The 17,485-nt window shown below is 37.6% G+C and overlaps 2 protein-coding genes and 1 pseudogene across 2 annotated transcripts; all 3 read right to left on the bottom strand.

Moving 5' to 3' along the window:
* Positions 1-5,455: 5,455 nt before the first annotated feature.
* LOC109119099 (uncharacterized) lies at positions 5,456-6,193 on the bottom strand. The gene is made up of 2 exons (XM_019211419.2): positions 5,733-6,193; positions 5,456-5,663 (listed from the first exon to the last, which is right to left on the bottom strand). The coding sequence occupies exons 1-2, from the start codon at positions 6,191-6,193 to the stop codon at positions 5,456-5,458; spliced, it is 669 nt and encodes a 222-aa protein (XP_019066964.2).
* A 6,052-nt stretch (positions 6,194-12,245) lies between these two features.
* LOC109119048 (uncharacterized) lies at positions 12,246-13,242 on the bottom strand (annotated as a pseudogene).
* A 2,540-nt stretch (positions 13,243-15,782) lies between these two features.
* On the bottom strand, positions 15,783-16,109 carry LOC138340395 (secreted RxLR effector protein 161-like). Its single transcript, XM_069292119.1, has one exon. It carries the CDS (start codon positions 16,107-16,109, stop codon positions 15,783-15,785), a length of 327 nt encoding a protein of 108 aa, XP_069148220.1.
* Between the last annotated feature and the right edge of the window lie 1,376 nt (positions 16,110-17,485).

Here is a 17,485-nt window from a genome sequence, read left to right as displayed (position 1 = left end):
TTTTTAATTTTTGAATTAAATTCGCTTGAATAGGTAGGTTGTGGGTTTGAACCCCCACAACCCCCCTTATTTTTCAGTCAATTTCGCTGAGGAGGAGGCTATGAGGTGGTGGGTTCAAACCCCCACAACCCCTCTTTCTTTAATTTATTTAAATGGGGCGTCTGCAGTGAGGTTGTGGGATCGAATCCCCACAGCCTCATTTTTTTTTTAAATTTTGCCTACTCTTCTACCTTGAGGTCGTAGGATCGATTCCCACTCGCGTTTCCTTTTTTTTAATCAATAACTGGGGGTCGTGGGTTTGATTCCTTCCCCCAGCCCCGCTTTTTCTTTCCTTTTTTGCGAACTTGGGGTCGTGGGTTCGATCCCCGCCCCCAGCCCCCCTTTTATTTTATTTTCTTGCGTAACAGGGCCAAGGGTTCGATTCCCCCCAGCTCCGCTTCCTTTCATTTTTTTTAATTTCGCTGGCCTCCAACCCCTGTTCGAATCTCCCTTAATGCATTTTTTTTCCAGCCATCTTAACCTGTGAGGTCTTGGGTTCGATTCCCATTGACCTCACTTATTTAATATTCTTTTTAAACCCAAATTTCAACCTCTTCATAGAGTACTCAAATCTGGAAATTTCTTGTCATTATTCAACTCCTTTTTAGTCATATTGTTCATAATTTTAATTGGCTAAAAGGTGGTTATTTAATTCACTATACTTCATCATAATGAACATCACATTGTACATCCATTACACACATAAAATACACAACTTATACACCCCCAAAACAATGACTAAAACACTGCCCTATACACGCATATACATTAACTTTTCCGATCATATTTTGATGATCATTATTGTTATTTCCCGCACATAAACAAATTCGTATTTAATTTAAACACATCATTCATGTAAAAATCTAGAAGCACAACATACCCATCCTAGAAATTCGTTAGGGATCTAATGACAAGGACATACGAAGGGGAACAACCTTAGTTTCAAGAGTTTAAGAAACGTTCGAAAGAAGGTACTCTTGGAGAAAGAATTCAATAAGATAAAACCATACCTTTATTTATGTTCAAACGAAGAATTTTCTGCCCAAAACCTTCTCCAAAAATCAATCCAAGTTACCTCAACGTCCACACCACTCAACGAACAACTTCTCTTCACCTTAATGTTTTCGATTATTTATTTTTTAAAAAATTTCATGTGAGTTCTTCAAGTGTGATGAACTGTTGATGTATTCTCTGGTTTTTGTTGTGCTTGGCAAAATAACCTGAGAAAGATGGAGAACGTGAGAGAGAGAGAGTTAAGAAGCGTGAGAGAGAGAGTACTACTAGGATTAGGAGACTAAATTCAAGACTTAGTCAAATAGAATTTAAATTAAATTAATACAAATCTGGTATATTTTAATTAATACAGGAAAGGACCATTATGACCTTAAAATTTTAGATTTTTAATTAATAATTAAATCACCTTAAATACCTATTTATTTGATTTTTTTGGATCGTTAAATTATCTCTTCCTTAGCAACATTTGTCCTCGAATGACACTACCATTGCACATGTTAATGCCGATTCGAATCATAATTTAATCGCTATGTACAATCAGCCAATAGCAACAAATACGAAGAGATAAGGGACAATAGCCTTACGAGTAGGAAGTCTAACCTTAAGAGCTGAAAAGATGGGGATAGCGGGATCTCATGTCGGCCTCAGCCTCCCACGTAGCCCCCTCCACAAGATTATTTCTCCATAATACCTTCACTGTGGCAATCTCCTTGTTCCTCAGCCGCTTGACCTGTCTGTCTTAGATCTCAATAGGTACCTTCTCATAGGACAAGTCTTCACCAACCCCCAAACCTTCAACAGGTAGGATTGATGCTGGATCACCTAGGCACTTCTTCAACATAGAGACATGGAAGACTGGACGAACAGAAGCTAGCTCTGTAGGCAATGCTAACTCATAGGCCACCTCACCCACACGTTTTAGGATCTCATATGGCCCCACATACCTCGAAATCATTTTTCCTTTCCTACCAAATCTCATCACCCCTTTCATAGGCGATATCTTCAAGTAAACCTGCTCACCAACATTAAATTCTAAAGTCCGCTTTTTGTTGTCTGCATATGATTTTTGTCGGCTGTAAGCAGTGGACAACCTGTCCCTAATCATTCTAACTTTATCCAAGGCCTCATGAATGAACTCTTGACCCAAAATGGATGACTCTCCAACCTCGAACCACCCAACTGGAGATCTACACCTCCTACCATATAATGAATCAAACGGTGTCATCCCAATGCTGGAGTGATAGTTATTATTACACGAGAACTCTATCAAAGGTAGATGGTCATCCCAGTTACCTCTGAAGTCAATCACACACGCTCTCAACATGTCCTCCAATGTCTGAATGGTGTGCTCTGCCTGCCCATCTGTCTGAGGATGAAAGGCAGTGCTAAGTTTCACCTACGTGCCCAAGCTTTTCTGGAAAGATCTCTAGAAATACGAAGTAAAGTGAGATCCTCTATCTGAAATAATAGACAAAGAAATCCCATGCAATCTCACAATCACATAAATGTTCGCGTAATCCTCGGCCTTGTAAGTAGACCTCACATGGATAAAGTGGGCAGACTTAGTCAATCTGTCCACAATAACCCATATGGAATCATGCTGCCTCCTAGTCCTCGGATGACCAACCACGAAGTCCATATTAATAGCCTCCCATTTCCAAGTCGGAACCTCAATAATCTGAGTTAGACCACCAGGCTTAAGATGCTCTGCCTTAACCTTCTGACAATAAGGATATTTAGCCACATAGTCTGCAATATCCTTCTTCATGCCATCCTACCAATAAATCTGCTTAAGATCATGATACATTTTGGTGGAACCTGGATGTATGGAATATCTGGAACCATGGGCCTCTGCCACAATCTTGGCCCATAAATCATCTACATCTGGTACACACAACCGGTTCTGGTATCTAATTATGCCATCATCTCCCAAAGCGAATGACTCGTTCGTTTTTAACAACACTGAGTTCTTCAGCTCCATCAAAATAGGATCAAGATGCTGACCCTTTTTGACTTAAACTATCAGGGATGATTCAGAACTAGGGTGAACCGAAACATCTCCACTAGTAGAGTCAACCAACCGCACACCCAGTCTGGCCAGTCTATGTACCTTTTTCACTAGCTCCTTCTTCTCATCCTCAACGTGGGTTGTACTCTCCATGCTCATCCTGCTGAAAGCATCAGCCACAACATTAGACTTACCTGGATGGTAGTGCACATTCATATCATAATCCTTCAACAGCTCCAACCATCTGCATTGACGTAGATTCAACTCCCTTTATGTGAACACGTACTGGAGACTCTTATTATTCGTGAACACATCTACATGCACTCCATACAGATATTGCCTCCACAGCTTCAATGCAAACACCGCAGCTGCCAACTCTAAGTCATGCGTGGGATAATTCTTTTCATGAACCTTGAGTTGTCTGGAAGCATAGGCTATCACCTTACCAGCCTGCATAAAACACATCCCAAAAACAACCCTAGATGCATCACAATAGACAGTGTAATTCTCGCCACTCTTAGGCAGAGTAAGCACCGGGGCTAAAGTGAGTCTGTCCTTGAGCTCCTGGAAACTCTTCTCACAAGTCTCCGTCCATTCAAACTTGGATTTCTTCTTTGTCAAGGCTGTAAGTGGGGCAGCAATGGAAGAAAATCCCTCCACAAACCTGCGGTAGTAACCAGCCAATCCCTGAAAGCTACGGATGTCGGTGGGAGTAAGAGTCTTTGGCCAGTTCTTAACAGCTTCGGTCTTTCTGTGGTCCACTTCTACACCTTGTTCGGACACAACATGGCTCAGGAAGGTCACTGATCTCAACCAGAATTTACACTTGTTGAATTTGGCATACAACTGATGTTGTCTAAGTATCTGCAAGGTTAGTCTCAAATGTTGTTCATGCTCTTCCTTGGTCTTAGAGTAGATGGGAATGTCATCAATGAATACTATGATGAAAGAGTCAAGGTATTCACGGAAGACTCTGTTATGAGATCCATAAATGCAGTAGGTGCATTCGTGAGACCAAATGACATAACCAAGAACTCATAATGACCATAATGGGTACGAAAAGCTGTTTTTGGTACATCCTCATCGCTAACCCTAAGCTGATGATACCCTGAACGAAGATCAATCTTAGAGAATAAACTAGACCCTTAAAGTTGATCGAACAAATCATCAATTCTGGGAAGTGGATACTTATTCTTTATAGCGACTTTGTTGAGATGCCGATAATAGATACACATTCTAAGGGTCCCATCTTTCTTCTTTAAAAATAACACTGGAGCGCCCCAAGGGGATATGCTCGGCTGAATGAAACCCTAACAGTGAGATCTTTTAATTGCAGCTTCAACTCTTTGAGTTCTGCTGGAGCCATTCTATAAGGAGAAATTAAGATTGGTTTCGTATTAGGTTCTAAGTTGATACCAAAGTCAATATCTCGAGGGGGATGGACTCCAGGAAAATCTTCAGGAAACACATCTAGGAATTCATTTACTACAGGCACCGAGTCTATGGAAGGAACGTCATGATCTAAATCATTAACACTCACAAGATGACATAGTAACCCCTTGGCCATCATTTTATTGCCTTAAGATTTGAAATCAAGGGGTTAGGACGATTTGGATTGTACCCTTCCCAGACTAACTCTTCTTCATTAGGGAAGCGAAACCTCACCACTCTACTACGACAGTCCAAGCAATCATTATAACTGTGAATCCAGTCCATGCCAAGAATAATATCAAAATCATGCATGGGTAGCTCAATCAAGTTTGCACACATAGTCTTGCAACTCAAAACTATTGGGCAATTCTTGGATACCTTATCTGTTCTTGCATTTTATTCTAAAGGCGTACTAACCACTATATAATTATGCAGATTTTTAGGTAGTATTTCAAAAGTAAGGTCAAGCAGAGGAGTCACAAAGGAAAGTGTAGACCCTAGATCAAGTAAAGCATAAACAGAAGTTGAGAATACTTGCAGCATACCTGTGACCACATCACTGGACTTCTCCTGCTCCTCCCTGCCTTTTAGGGCATAAAATATGTTCCTCATGGGAGGCTCGATTGTTGCTGCACTCTGTGGGGTAGGCCTAGGCTGAGCATTACCTCCATCCTGACCTCTATTCTGGGGACAGTCTCTCACCATGTGTTTACTCTTACCACAACCGAAGCAGGCATTGGTGCCTCGTCTGCATTCTCTACTGTGAGCTCGTCCACACTTATCACAAGTCTTCTTAGGACGCTGCATCTCACCTCCATTGCCCCTCTTGGGTTCGGGTCTGCCTCCACTAGGTGTTGTATTTTTTTGAGGGTTAGAATTCCAAGAACTCTGTTGCCCCATCTTGAATTTGGGTTGCTCACGGACGCCAAAATTGTTTCTATGGCCTCCATGTCTGGGATATGCCTAATCTTGAGGCCTAGGCCTCCTAATATCATGAACACCTCTCCTCTTGTGGTTTTCCTTTACCTGTTGGACATGCACCATTAACCTAGAAAGGTCCATATTATCATGGAGTATCACAAACCGACACTCCTCCTCCAGGTCTCCATTGATTTCTGTAAGGAACCTGCTCATCTCATCCCAGCTGTTCGAAACTAGGGAAGTAGCATACCTGGATAATTTCAACAAAGCTAAGTACTCTCCTCATTCTTGCTATTAAATATCAAGGGAAGTAACATACCTGTATAGCTTCACAAACTTCAGGGAATACTCCTTAACCGTCATAGATCCTTGTTTAAGGTTGATGAACTCCTCAACCTCGGCCTCTTTCATCTCTCTAGGGAAGAATCTTTCTAAAAATGTTATCTTGAACAACTCCCATGTGACTGGCGCTTTACCTAGGACACTACTATCTTGCCACATCTTGCACCAAGTTTGTGCAACATCCTTGAGCTGGTAGGAAGCCAGCTCATCCTTCTTAATATTAGTTGCCCTCATGGACACCAGGATCTTATGCACCTCATCTATAAACTCCTGAGTATCCTCTGAAGTCTTAGCCCCTGTGAATATAGGAGGATTAATCCTCGTGAAATCTCGCAGTTTGTCAGCCATGCTGCGAACTGGTGGGTTCTCCCTCTGAACATCCTGCCAGTTGACTTGGGCAGTCATATCCTGGGCCTGCATCATGATAGCCTGTGCCATCTAGGCTAGACATTCCCTCATCTCCGCATTAGTAAACCCAACTGGGTTAACCGACATGGACACTCCTTCACTTAGAGCCAGGGGTGGATTCTAAATACCCCTAGCTGTTGCTGCTCCCGTCCTCAGACCCTTAGTCCTTCAAGTGTTCATTCTCTAAAAACAACAAGGATTGATGTTAGACATGTTCATAACACCAAGAATTCAAACATTAGCTTAAGCACGATAAGATTAGAAGAAGGAAAATTTTTTTCTACGCATCATGCAGTCTCTAATCCAGGATATTGGTGCACTTCACTACCATGACTTAGAAACTACTCAATGTGGTTGATGTGAACTCATTATTCTCGAAATTTAACCTAGCGCTCTGATACCAATGTTGTCACGACTGGAATCTAGACCCCAGACGAGACCGGCATCATTGACCTCTCAGAGGTCGCAAACAAGCCTACTTACGTCATTCTTACTTTACATAGGTTAATTTTTAGCCGAAAATTTGAATTTTTTTTCTATTCTTTAATTATACTTGCTAAACATTCTTTATATTTCGTAATCGTTCATCATCAACCATCTAACATTTAAGAGATAAGCAACTGAAAGAAATAATTCATTAAGTATTAATTATATATCGGCTAAAATAGCACCAACACAAAGTCTGAACCAAAATAGGAAAGAAACGCTAGTGGAACACACCCTACTAGCTCAACTCTAAAACTACGCTAGAGTGTAAATCAGTAGCATCCTCGAAAGCATGAGAACCTACCAAACTACGGATGAATGCTGACGTCCGGATAGCTGCAACAACGAACCTGTAGCTCTACCGTCCACCTGTGCCTGCACCTAAAAGTAGATGTTTGTATGGAATTAGTACACACTTGTACTAAGTATGGGTATATGCAAGCACACATCAGGGACATGCATGGGAAAGAATATCTCTTTCCTAACAACATGATTTTTGGAAGTCAAGTCCGTGGACTTGCCAAATTGAGATTGGGAAAGTTATGCCATGAGAGTGACATGCATCCTTATAGTTATTAAATGCACACAACACATAACGTCTGCATATAGCACATAACATATGACACATAGCTTATTCCATATTATTCATTCATATGCCATGAGACCTTGTTATCATGGACATGACCTTAAGACTTTCCAAAATGAGGGCTCAACATATGGGACCTCAACTAGGGAGCCTTCTTTAGCAAACACAGAGTCTGCTTCACTCATTCATACGTACCTCATTTTAGTTCATTCATAGGCCAGTGTGAACACCAACTATACCTAGGAATAACCTAATGTCATTACCTGAATCTAGCTCACCTCTTGATTATCCTATCCTAAAACCTTCGGTATCATTCATTTCTTTATATGATTCATTTGAGGCTGACCTTATTCATTCATTGGGAACATTAACTTTAACCGACATAGATCATGTGAGCATCATGAAATCCACTGTCTACCCCACACCGAAAAGAGGTGGAATCCTCGGTCAAAGTGACTCAATAACATGCTAGAGTATATGGGAATTCAACCCCGCCAGATCCCTATAGTGGCAATATAGGTTCAAAGACTAGGAGATGTATGGAGACCCATACCCGGAAAGCCGGACAGTCTCATCTCATTAAAGTTATGTGAACCTCCGCCCTTCCCGAAAGAAGGCATCACCGCTCATAGCTAGCCTATCGATTCTCAGTATAAAGTTCCATAACATTAAACTCATACATCATGGAAGCTGTCTTCTAGTATGAGGACATCACATCTCAATAGATGATTTCTCATCTAATCATTAGTATTGAGTGTTTTAAACTCAATATTTTCATTAGAGTGTTCATAGAGACTGATCTATTCATCATCTTACACTCTCCTTGGTGAGTACGTATTAATAAAATTTACTTAGGCTCATTTGGGATTGCTGTCATCATATACATTAGCCTCACATCATGATTGTCACCACATTCTTCATTATTAGCACCTTTATTTTTCTTAGTTACTCACCTTTTATTATGTGAATGTTCATTTCTTTATTTTATAACGTATATCTTAGGTTCACTTATTTTTGAATGTATGTTAAACTTATGTGTCTATACATACAAGCCATAGGGCTTCATTTATAGTTCGTTAAGTGATTCTTACTTTCCTAAGATTATGCATTACAAGACTTATGTATTTTGTATATATGCCAAGATCTTGATTTATTATCTAAGTAGATGGTATTATTCTTAAATATTTTACTCACGTATGACTTATGTATCAATACGGAGATTTGGGCACGGGAACCCAAATCTTGAATCATTTGGATATTATTTATATTTTTCATTGATTTTATTTCTAATATTCATAACATTCGAAATCTAAATTGAATCTCAACACTTTCATGACAAAATTAAATTTCTATTTTTAATTAGAATTCTAAATTAAATCTCAATCATTTACATGAAAGAGTAATTTTCTATTTTAATTAAAATTCTTATTTAAATCTCAATATTTACATGAAAGAATTAATTTTCTACTTTAATTAGAATTCTAATTTAAATCTCAATATTTACATGAAAGAATTAATTTTCTATTTTAATTAGAATTCTAATTTAAATCTTTTTTTTATTTTTGAATTAAATTCGCTTGAATAGGGAGTTTGTGGGTTCGAACCTCCACAGCCCCCCTTATTTTTCAGTTAATTTTGCTGAGGAGGAGGCTGTGAGGTGGTGGGTTCGAACCCCCATAGCCCCTCTTTCTTTAATTTATTTAAATGGGGTGACTGCAATGATGTTGTGGGATCGAATTCCCCACAGCCTCATTTTTTTTAAGTTTTGCCTACTCTTTTGCCTTGAGGTCGTGGAATCGATTCTCACGCCTCGCGTTTCTTTTTTTTTTTATTTCGCAAACTAGGGGTCGTGGGTTCGATTCTCGCCCCCAGCCCCCCTTTTCCTTTCCTTTTTCGCGAATTGGGAATCGTGGATTCGATCCCCTCTCCCAACCCCCATTTTCTTTTATTTACTTATGTAACAGGGACAAGGTTTCGATTCCCCCTAGCCTCGCTTCCTTTTTTTTTTTTATAATTTCACTGGCCTCCAACCCCAGTTCGAATCCCCTTAACGCGTTCTTTTTGTTTTTCTAGTCATCTTAACCTGTGAGGTCTTGGGTTCAATTCCCATTGACCTCACTGATTTAATATTCTTTTTAAAAACCCATATTTCAACCTTTTCATTGATTACTCAAATCTGGAAATTTCTTGTCATTATTCAACTCACTTTTAGTCAAATTGTTCATAAGTTTAATTGGCTAAAAGATGGTTATTCAATTTACTATTCTTCATCATAATGAACATCACATTGTACACCCATTACACACATAAAATACACAATAAATACACAACTTATAAACCCCCAAAACAGTGAATAAAACACTGCCCTATACATGCATATACATTAACTTTTTCGATCATATTTTGATGATCATTATCGTTATTTCCCCCGCATAAACACATTCGTATTTAATTTAAACACATCATTCATGCAGAAATCTAGCAGCACAACATACCCATCCTACAAATTCGTTAGGGAGATAAGGACAATGACATACAAAAGGGAACAACCTTAGTTTCAAGAGTTTAAGAAACATTATAAAGAAATTACTCTTGGAGAAAGAATTCCATGAGAGAAACCCATACATTTATTGATGTTCAAACGAACAATTTTCTGCCCAAAACTCTCTCCAAAAATCAGTCCAAGTTACCTCAACGTCCACACAACTCAACGAACAACTTCTCTTCGCCTTAATGTTTTTGGTTGTTTTTTTTAAAAAATAAAATTTTATGTGAGTTCTTCAAGTGTGTTGATGTATTCTTTGGTTTTTGTTGTCCTTGGTAGAATAACGTGAGAAAGATGGAGAACGTGGGAGAAAGAGTTAAGAAGCGTGAGAGAGAGAACTATTAGGATTAGGAGACTAAATTCAAGACTTATTCAAATAGAATTTAAATTAAATTAATAGAAATCGGGTTTATTTTAATTATTACGTGAAAGGACCATTATGCCCTTAAAATTTTAGAATTTTAATTAATAATTAAATCACCTTAAGTACCTATTTATTTGATTTATTTTTCTTTTTTTTTGGATCGTTACACTAAAAGTATTCTTCAAAAATTTAAAATGATGGATTGCAGGTCTGTGGACATACCATTAGCAGCAAATGAGAAGTTTAGAAAATATGATGGAGAAAAGAAAGTTAATAGCTCACTTTATAGGAGTTTGATTGGGTGTTTGCTATATCTTACTTCAACAAGGCCAGATATATATGTTTGCTGCTAGTTTATTATCCAGATTCATGCAAGAACCAAGTCCAGTGCATTTTGGAGCTTCAAAGCGTGTATACGTTACTTGCAAGGAACAATGGATTATGGCATAATGTACATATTTGGTGGGGATTTGAACTTAATTAGTTATTTTGATAGTGATTGGGCTGGAAGTATAGATGACATGAAGAGTACTTCTGGTTATGCTTTCTTATTTGGATCAAGTATTTGTTCTTGGTTATCAAAAAAGCAAAGTGTTGTTGCTCAATCCACTGCCGAAGCAGAATATATTTCAACATCCAAGGCTACTTCTCAAGTTATTGCCGAAGAAGAATATGTTTCAACATCCCAGGCTACTTCTCAAGCTATTTTGCTTAGGAAAATATTTGAAGACATTAGTGAAAAAAAAAAAAGGACTGTTCTGTATTGTAATAACAAATCAACAATTGCAATTTCCAATAATCCAGTCAGCCATGAAAGATCAAAGCATATTTCCATCAACTACCATTTTATCAGAGACACACAAGAGAAAGGCAAAATTCAGTTGCATTATTGTCAGACACGAGAACAACTTGCTGACATCTTCACCAAAACATTTCCTAGAGAAAAATTTTGCCATCTTCGAGAACACATTGGAGTTATCAAGCAAATGAACTAAGGGGGAGTGTTGCACTTAATGAATCAATAATTAGTATTCCAAAATTGTCTCTTAGTTTTTCAAGATGTCTCTTTAGAATTTCATAATATATGTATCTAGTAAATTGTGATACATGTATTTAGTTATTTGTGAAAGAATTTTTGTTTTCTATTTTGAGTAGTATAAATAGTGATGTAGTTGATGATTGTAATCATCTCAAGTGTCCTTAAGTATGCTATAATAAACTTGAGCATTTTCTAAAGATATTATTTTTCCTTCCATATTTCCTACAAAGTAGTGATGGTGACAGGGGCGTCATCGGCTAGAGTTCTGTCTTAACTTGGTGAAAGTCGGATGTAGGATCATTGCTGCAGCCTGTCGTGTTGACAGGCTGACATCTTTATGCCACGAGATTAATAATTTGGACGGTCTGGCCTAGTGTGCACTCGCCGACAAGCTCAACATCACTGCTGATGGTGCTACTATTGCAGCTGCTGTAAAGTTAGCTTAGAACGCGTTCGGACACATTGATGCCTTGGTTAACAATGCAGGCATTAATGGTAATCTGAATATTGATTAGCCTTGGCATATACACTTCATCGTGCTCAAGGGAACTACTGTTGGAGTGGTGACGATGATGAGTATATTTCCATGAGAAGTATGGTGTTAACTAAGAAGGGTGGAAGATAAGAATAGTCATTTTTTGTCCTACGTGGAATCCTAGATGTCATTTTTTGTTCTATATGGTGTCCTGTGTGTATTGTGTCATATAGGATTCATGTATTTACTTGTTCAACTTTATACAATAGTTTGAGTGTCTACTTGTGCATATCCAAAGTTAAAGGACATAAACATAATGAAGCCAAATTAAATGGCACATTTATGTATTATGCCTAATTGGAATATATCTATGAGTATCTACTGAGAATTTTTTCATTACCTCATGTGTGAAGAGAACATTGGATCTAAGTCAACTCCAAAAGATAACTCATAAATGAAAGAATTGTCTGAAATCATGTAAAGAGACACTATGACCCATATTTCCCTCAACCAATATGGAACTTATGTTAACAGTCTTAAGATACATTTGCTTTGAGAATTATAAAAAAGAAATACATGTCGACAAATTCAATGTTTTCATATCTTACGAGCTAATTTAGAGTGATGAGAAAATTGGAACACCTGCTAAGGTTGTTCCAACATCAACAATGAATACATGCCCGATATATATTCTGAAGAATCATGGATTAAGTACCCAACGGTTAATGTTAAAGTCGGATATGTCGTTCCAAGAGTTCTTAGAGGAATGGTACTTACAGTAACATTATTGAACCATTCTTTTTCCATAAGAGTCTTTGTTATCTCGAATTTGAAAATTCGTGGTGATATCGAGTTCACTCTGAAATTGTCTACTTCCAACTCAAGGGCCATCATTTGCCATTGAATTACTTGAATTATTAACTTAACATAACATCGAAGAAAACAATGGAACATCTCTAGCTAGAGCTACCTTAGTGACCATGTCAAGTGCCATCTTCGAAGAAGCATAAGCAAGACCCCCGGATATTAGTACTCTATTTAAACCAGCAATTGAAGGGATATTAATAATAGAGCTTCCACCCTGTTTAGAATCGCGCATATGTCTACACACATATTTTGACACCAACCATGCCCCTCTTAGATTCGTCTTATAGGTATGTTCCCATTCCTCTTCTGGCAAATCCAGTGAATTGTACACATTACCTACGTAAATATATTAAATACAACCAAAAAATAAGTTAGAATGAAATTTGTAATAAATTAGTAAATTTTTAGATTACCTCTTACGCATGGGTTGTTAATCAAGACATTGATACGTCCGAAAGCATCCAAGCTCTTTGTACAACAACCTCAATAGTAGCACTATCAGCAGTGATGTCAAGCTGGACAGCGATTGCACGCCGAGCCAGGCCCTCTGAATTTTTAGTCTTGGTGCAGGAGAGTTTTCAGACTGTCAACACGATGAGCGGAAGCAATGATCCTGCAAACGGTTTTTGCCGAGTCGAGACAAAACTCTATTCCAATTCCGTAGGAGGACTCGGTCACCATCACTACTTTTCCTATTAGGTCTTTCCATGGTTCCATAGAAAAACACTTGTGGTATTATGCAATAGCTAATATAAGTAGTCTATCTCTCTCTTCTCTTCTCTCTAAGTCTTGTGAGATTTATGAAGAGCCTACTTATATGCCTTTATATTTTCAACAAAAGTAACCAAAAGTCTTGGGTTCGAACCTTGAAAATAAAAATTCCTAGTGGCGTGGAGGAGCACTACCTTCTTCTATGTGACACGAATCTGAATTAGTTTGAAATAAGTACTAAGCCTTAATTTTAATGATGAAAAAATGGAATCTAAAGCTAGCACATGAGAGACTAATAGTCTGACAGCCATAAATATTGCCGCTAAAAGAATAAATATTGCCACTAAATGTCTCTTTTGTTGTGGTAGTATGCATTGGATTCCAGTTTTTTCATTATTAAAACTGTCATCTTGTTTGATTATTGATAATCACATGAAGTACTGATCATGACTCATGAAATAATTTAATCCTATTTTTGTTATTATAACTTGACTTCTTGAATTTTCAATTCACTTTTGCATAGTTTATTGCCTGCCTTCCAATAATGATGCTTATTATAAAGCTAAGAGATTATAAAATACTTCTATAGGTATTACTCCCTTAGTCCCTCACTTTTATGTATTGCAACCTTTTCCTTCCATAAATTCAAGTGAAGCATCAACTCTGATCTTGAATTTCCCAATGATTAATTTCTCAAATGGTCACTCAGCTAACAGTTTTTATCTCAAAAAGTCGCTCAACCATTTTCATTTCACTTAAATATTGTTATTTCACCTAAATAGTATCTTTGCCTTCCATTTTATCTTCTATGTTATGGCAACATAACTAATACTTCAAATAATTGAATAGCAGATTATGTCACTTGAATGGGGAGTAGATAATATCACAGTGAACTCAATGCCACCAGGAATTTTCAACTCAATCTGCGATGACAAAGAGTTATGGAAAATGAATGGTTACTTTAATAACCACTCCTCTAAGAACTCTTACTTGGGAATGTTTACATTGTTAACGCTGGAGCTACCTTAGAAACTATTCCGCAATTTTCTCATCAATCTAAAATTAGCTCATAACGATGTAAAATCAAGAAATATACAATATGATTAAGAAATCGATATGCATGTTGGAGGAAAAATGTTTGTAGGGAAATGAGAATAGTAGAGGTGACTTTTCTATTGTAAAACAAAGAAAAGTGACTTTCTAAGTACATCAGTTGAATGACTATAAAAAATTAACTCTAAAAATCCGTCAACATGGCTACATTTCAACTGAACAGAACATCTTTGTGAACTAACTCAAAGGTGAAGTACTGAAGTAAGTATTTTTGTTGTGTATGAACAGTTGAAAAATATCCAGAAGAGAAAAAACCACACCAATATCAAGAATAACTAGCCAAAAAAATGGTCACGCCAAGGACTAGCTAGTACTTGAAATCGTTGCCTTTTCTACAGATACAATGGAGAAGTTCCTCAACACGTAAGCCTCATAACGAGATTGCTCAGGATATTCGTGAAAATTGTGCACTCTGCACCTTTGACTAACTATATGATTCAAGGACAATAATAATACATTCTATCAAAATATTGTATTTTGTTAGGGGAAACGTGAAATTAAAGAACAAGGAAGAACAACAATATTTAACGTGGTTCGAATCAAAATGATCCTCCGTCCACCAAAGAACAACTGCACCAATATTTATTTCACTCTATAAAGAAAACAAGTGAATACTACAAGAAAGAGAAAAACAAATGCCTTATAAGGTGAGAAGGCAAGTGACAGGATGACTTGAAAATGAAGTAAGAGCCACCTATCTATAGGAATAAATTCATCCTATTGATGTCATTCATGACATCACTATGTGTCAAAAATGTCAAGGTTAAGAATATGAAACCATTTTATGTTTTGCCTCAATTTCACCTACCAAGATACTATATTTGACTTTTATTTTGTACTAATTATCGTCCTACCAAATATTCATGTTAATTCATCTTCCATTAGTTTGATTCCATAAGAACCAAACCAACTCTTTCAATCTCCACCTTGGTTTGTGTTCTGAGCATGCGTATAAACAACTCCGGCCAAAACTTATAGGCTTAAAGAGCAATCCCGTTGTAAGAAACAAGAAGAATCAAACCTTTGTTGAACATACTAGCTCCACTTAGCAATTGTTCCACTAGAGTTGTATCACTTGAAGCATACTCCCGTCAAGTCCTTGCAGTGTGCAAACTTGGTAAGCGAGACTATTTTGGTCAACATGTCTGCAATGTTATCCTCTGTGATAACCTTCTCAACATTCATAGATCCCTCTTCTACGATATCTCGAATAAAATGAAATCTGACATCAATGTGTTTGGTGCGCTCATGAAATCTTTTATTTTTAATCAAATGATAGCACTTTGAGTATCACGTCTTAGAATTGGTTCAGACTAAACCGAACTCAATTCTGCCACCAAACCTTTCAACCAAATAGCTTTCACTGCCTCCGTTGCTGCCATATATTCTGCCTCAGTTGTAGACAAAGCAACAATAAATTGTAAAATCGATTTCTAACTAACGGCACTGCCAACGAGAGTAAAGATGTATCTAGTTGTGGACCTCTTTCGATCAAGATCCCCTGCATAGTCAGAATCTACATAACCGAGAATTGAAATACCTTCACTTTTACGGAAGGTTAGGCCAACATCAAGAGCTCCTTTGAGATATCTCAATATCCACTTGAGAGCTTCCCAGTGCCTTTTTCCTGGATTTTCCATGTACCTGCTTACCACAATTGCATATTGAGAAATATCTGGACGTGTGCACACCATAGCATACACTATTCTACCGACTGCGCTCGCATAAGGAACCTTGGACATATTCTCCACCTCATCCATAGACTAAGGCTTTTGTAACTCTGGAAGCTTGAAATGAGAAGCTAACAGTGTACTTACAGGCTTGCTCATATGCATATTGAATATTTCAACAACTTTTTTGATGTATCTCTTCTGAGAAAGATGTACAACACCATTTTCTCTTGAAATCTCCATTCCAAGGATTTTCTTTGCAACTCCCAAATCCTTCATATCAAATTCCTTGCTCAACAGTTTCTTTAAAATATTTATATCTATGATGTTGTTAGCAGCAATAAGCATATCATCAACATACAACAATAGATAAATCATAGAATTACCAGACATCTTCTTGTGATACGCACAACTATCAAATGCACTCCTCAAAAATCCATGTGTAGTCATAAATGCATCAAATCTTTTGCACCACTCTCTAGAGGATTGCTTCAAACCATACAAAGACTTCTTCAGTTGGCAAACATGGTCTTCTTTTCCTTCAGCTATGAAACCTCAGGCTGATATATATAGATTGTCTCTTCTAGATCACCATGTAAGAAAGCAATTTTGACATCAAGTTGTTGAAGATCTAAATCAAATTGTGCAACCAATGCTAATAGAACGCAAATGGAGTGATGTTTCACTACTGGAGAGAAGATATCATTGTAGTCAATTCCCTCCTTCTGACTGAAACCCTTTGCAACCGATCTCGCCTTGAATCTAGCATCTTTCACTTTTGGAATACCTTCTTTATTTATGTAGACCAATTTGCATCCATCTGTCCTCATCCCCTTAGCCTTTTAACTAAGATCCATGTCTCATTTTTTTGAAGAGACTCCATCTCTTCCATCATGACTAACTGCCATTGTGCAGCATCTTTGCAAAAAGTTGCTTCAACATATGAAGAGGGATTGAGATCCTTAATCTCTTCTTCTACAGCTATGAACACAAGTGCAATAAGATTTTCTTGCTCTATAAGACATTCCGATTTCTGTATCTGTCTTTTGTCCCTTCCCTTCGCAATTGTGTATAGCTCATTAAAAGCAAGTTCTTCAAGATCTGCATCATTTGACTAATCAATTTCAGTCTCTTGATCCCGTTCCTTAGTAAGCTCCACCGGTAGCTCCACCTGATTGTTCTTATTTCTTGATAACTCCAAAAAAATTTAAGAGGATCAACAATATAGGATTCATCAAAGGTAACATCTCTACTAACTAAAAATTTGAGTAAAGAAAAACACCATAGTTTGTACCCTTTTACTCCATCTACATACCCTACAAATATGGCCTTTTTAGCCTTTGGTTCAAGTTTTCCTTCATTAACATGATAATAATCTGGACACCCAAATATTCGTAAGGATGAATACTTAGAGGGTTCACCTGACCAGACCTCATTCGGAGTCTTAAAGTCAATCGCTGATGCTG

The sequence above is a fragment of the Solanum lycopersicum genome, chromosome 12 (genome assembly GCF_036512215.1).
Source record: "Solanum lycopersicum chromosome 12, SLM_r2.1".
Taxonomy (NCBI): domain Eukaryota; kingdom Viridiplantae; phylum Streptophyta; class Magnoliopsida; order Solanales; family Solanaceae; genus Solanum; species Solanum lycopersicum.
This window is presented reverse-complemented; position numbering and strand designations above follow the sequence as displayed.

Excerpts from the sequence above, each read along its gene's own strand:
- LOC109119099 (XM_019211419.2), bottom strand. The coding sequence starts at position 6,193 with ATGGCACAGGCTATCATGATGCAGGCCCAGGATATGACTGCCCAAGTC. Across the intron at positions 5,664-5,732 it reads AAGTTTGTGAAGCTATACAG|GTATGCTACTTCCCTAGTTT; the intron begins GTATGTTACTTC and ends GAAATTATCCAG.
- LOC138340395 (XM_069292119.1), bottom strand. The coding sequence starts at position 16,109 with ATGGATGAGGTGGAGAATATGTCCAAGGTTCCTTATGCGAGCGCAGTC.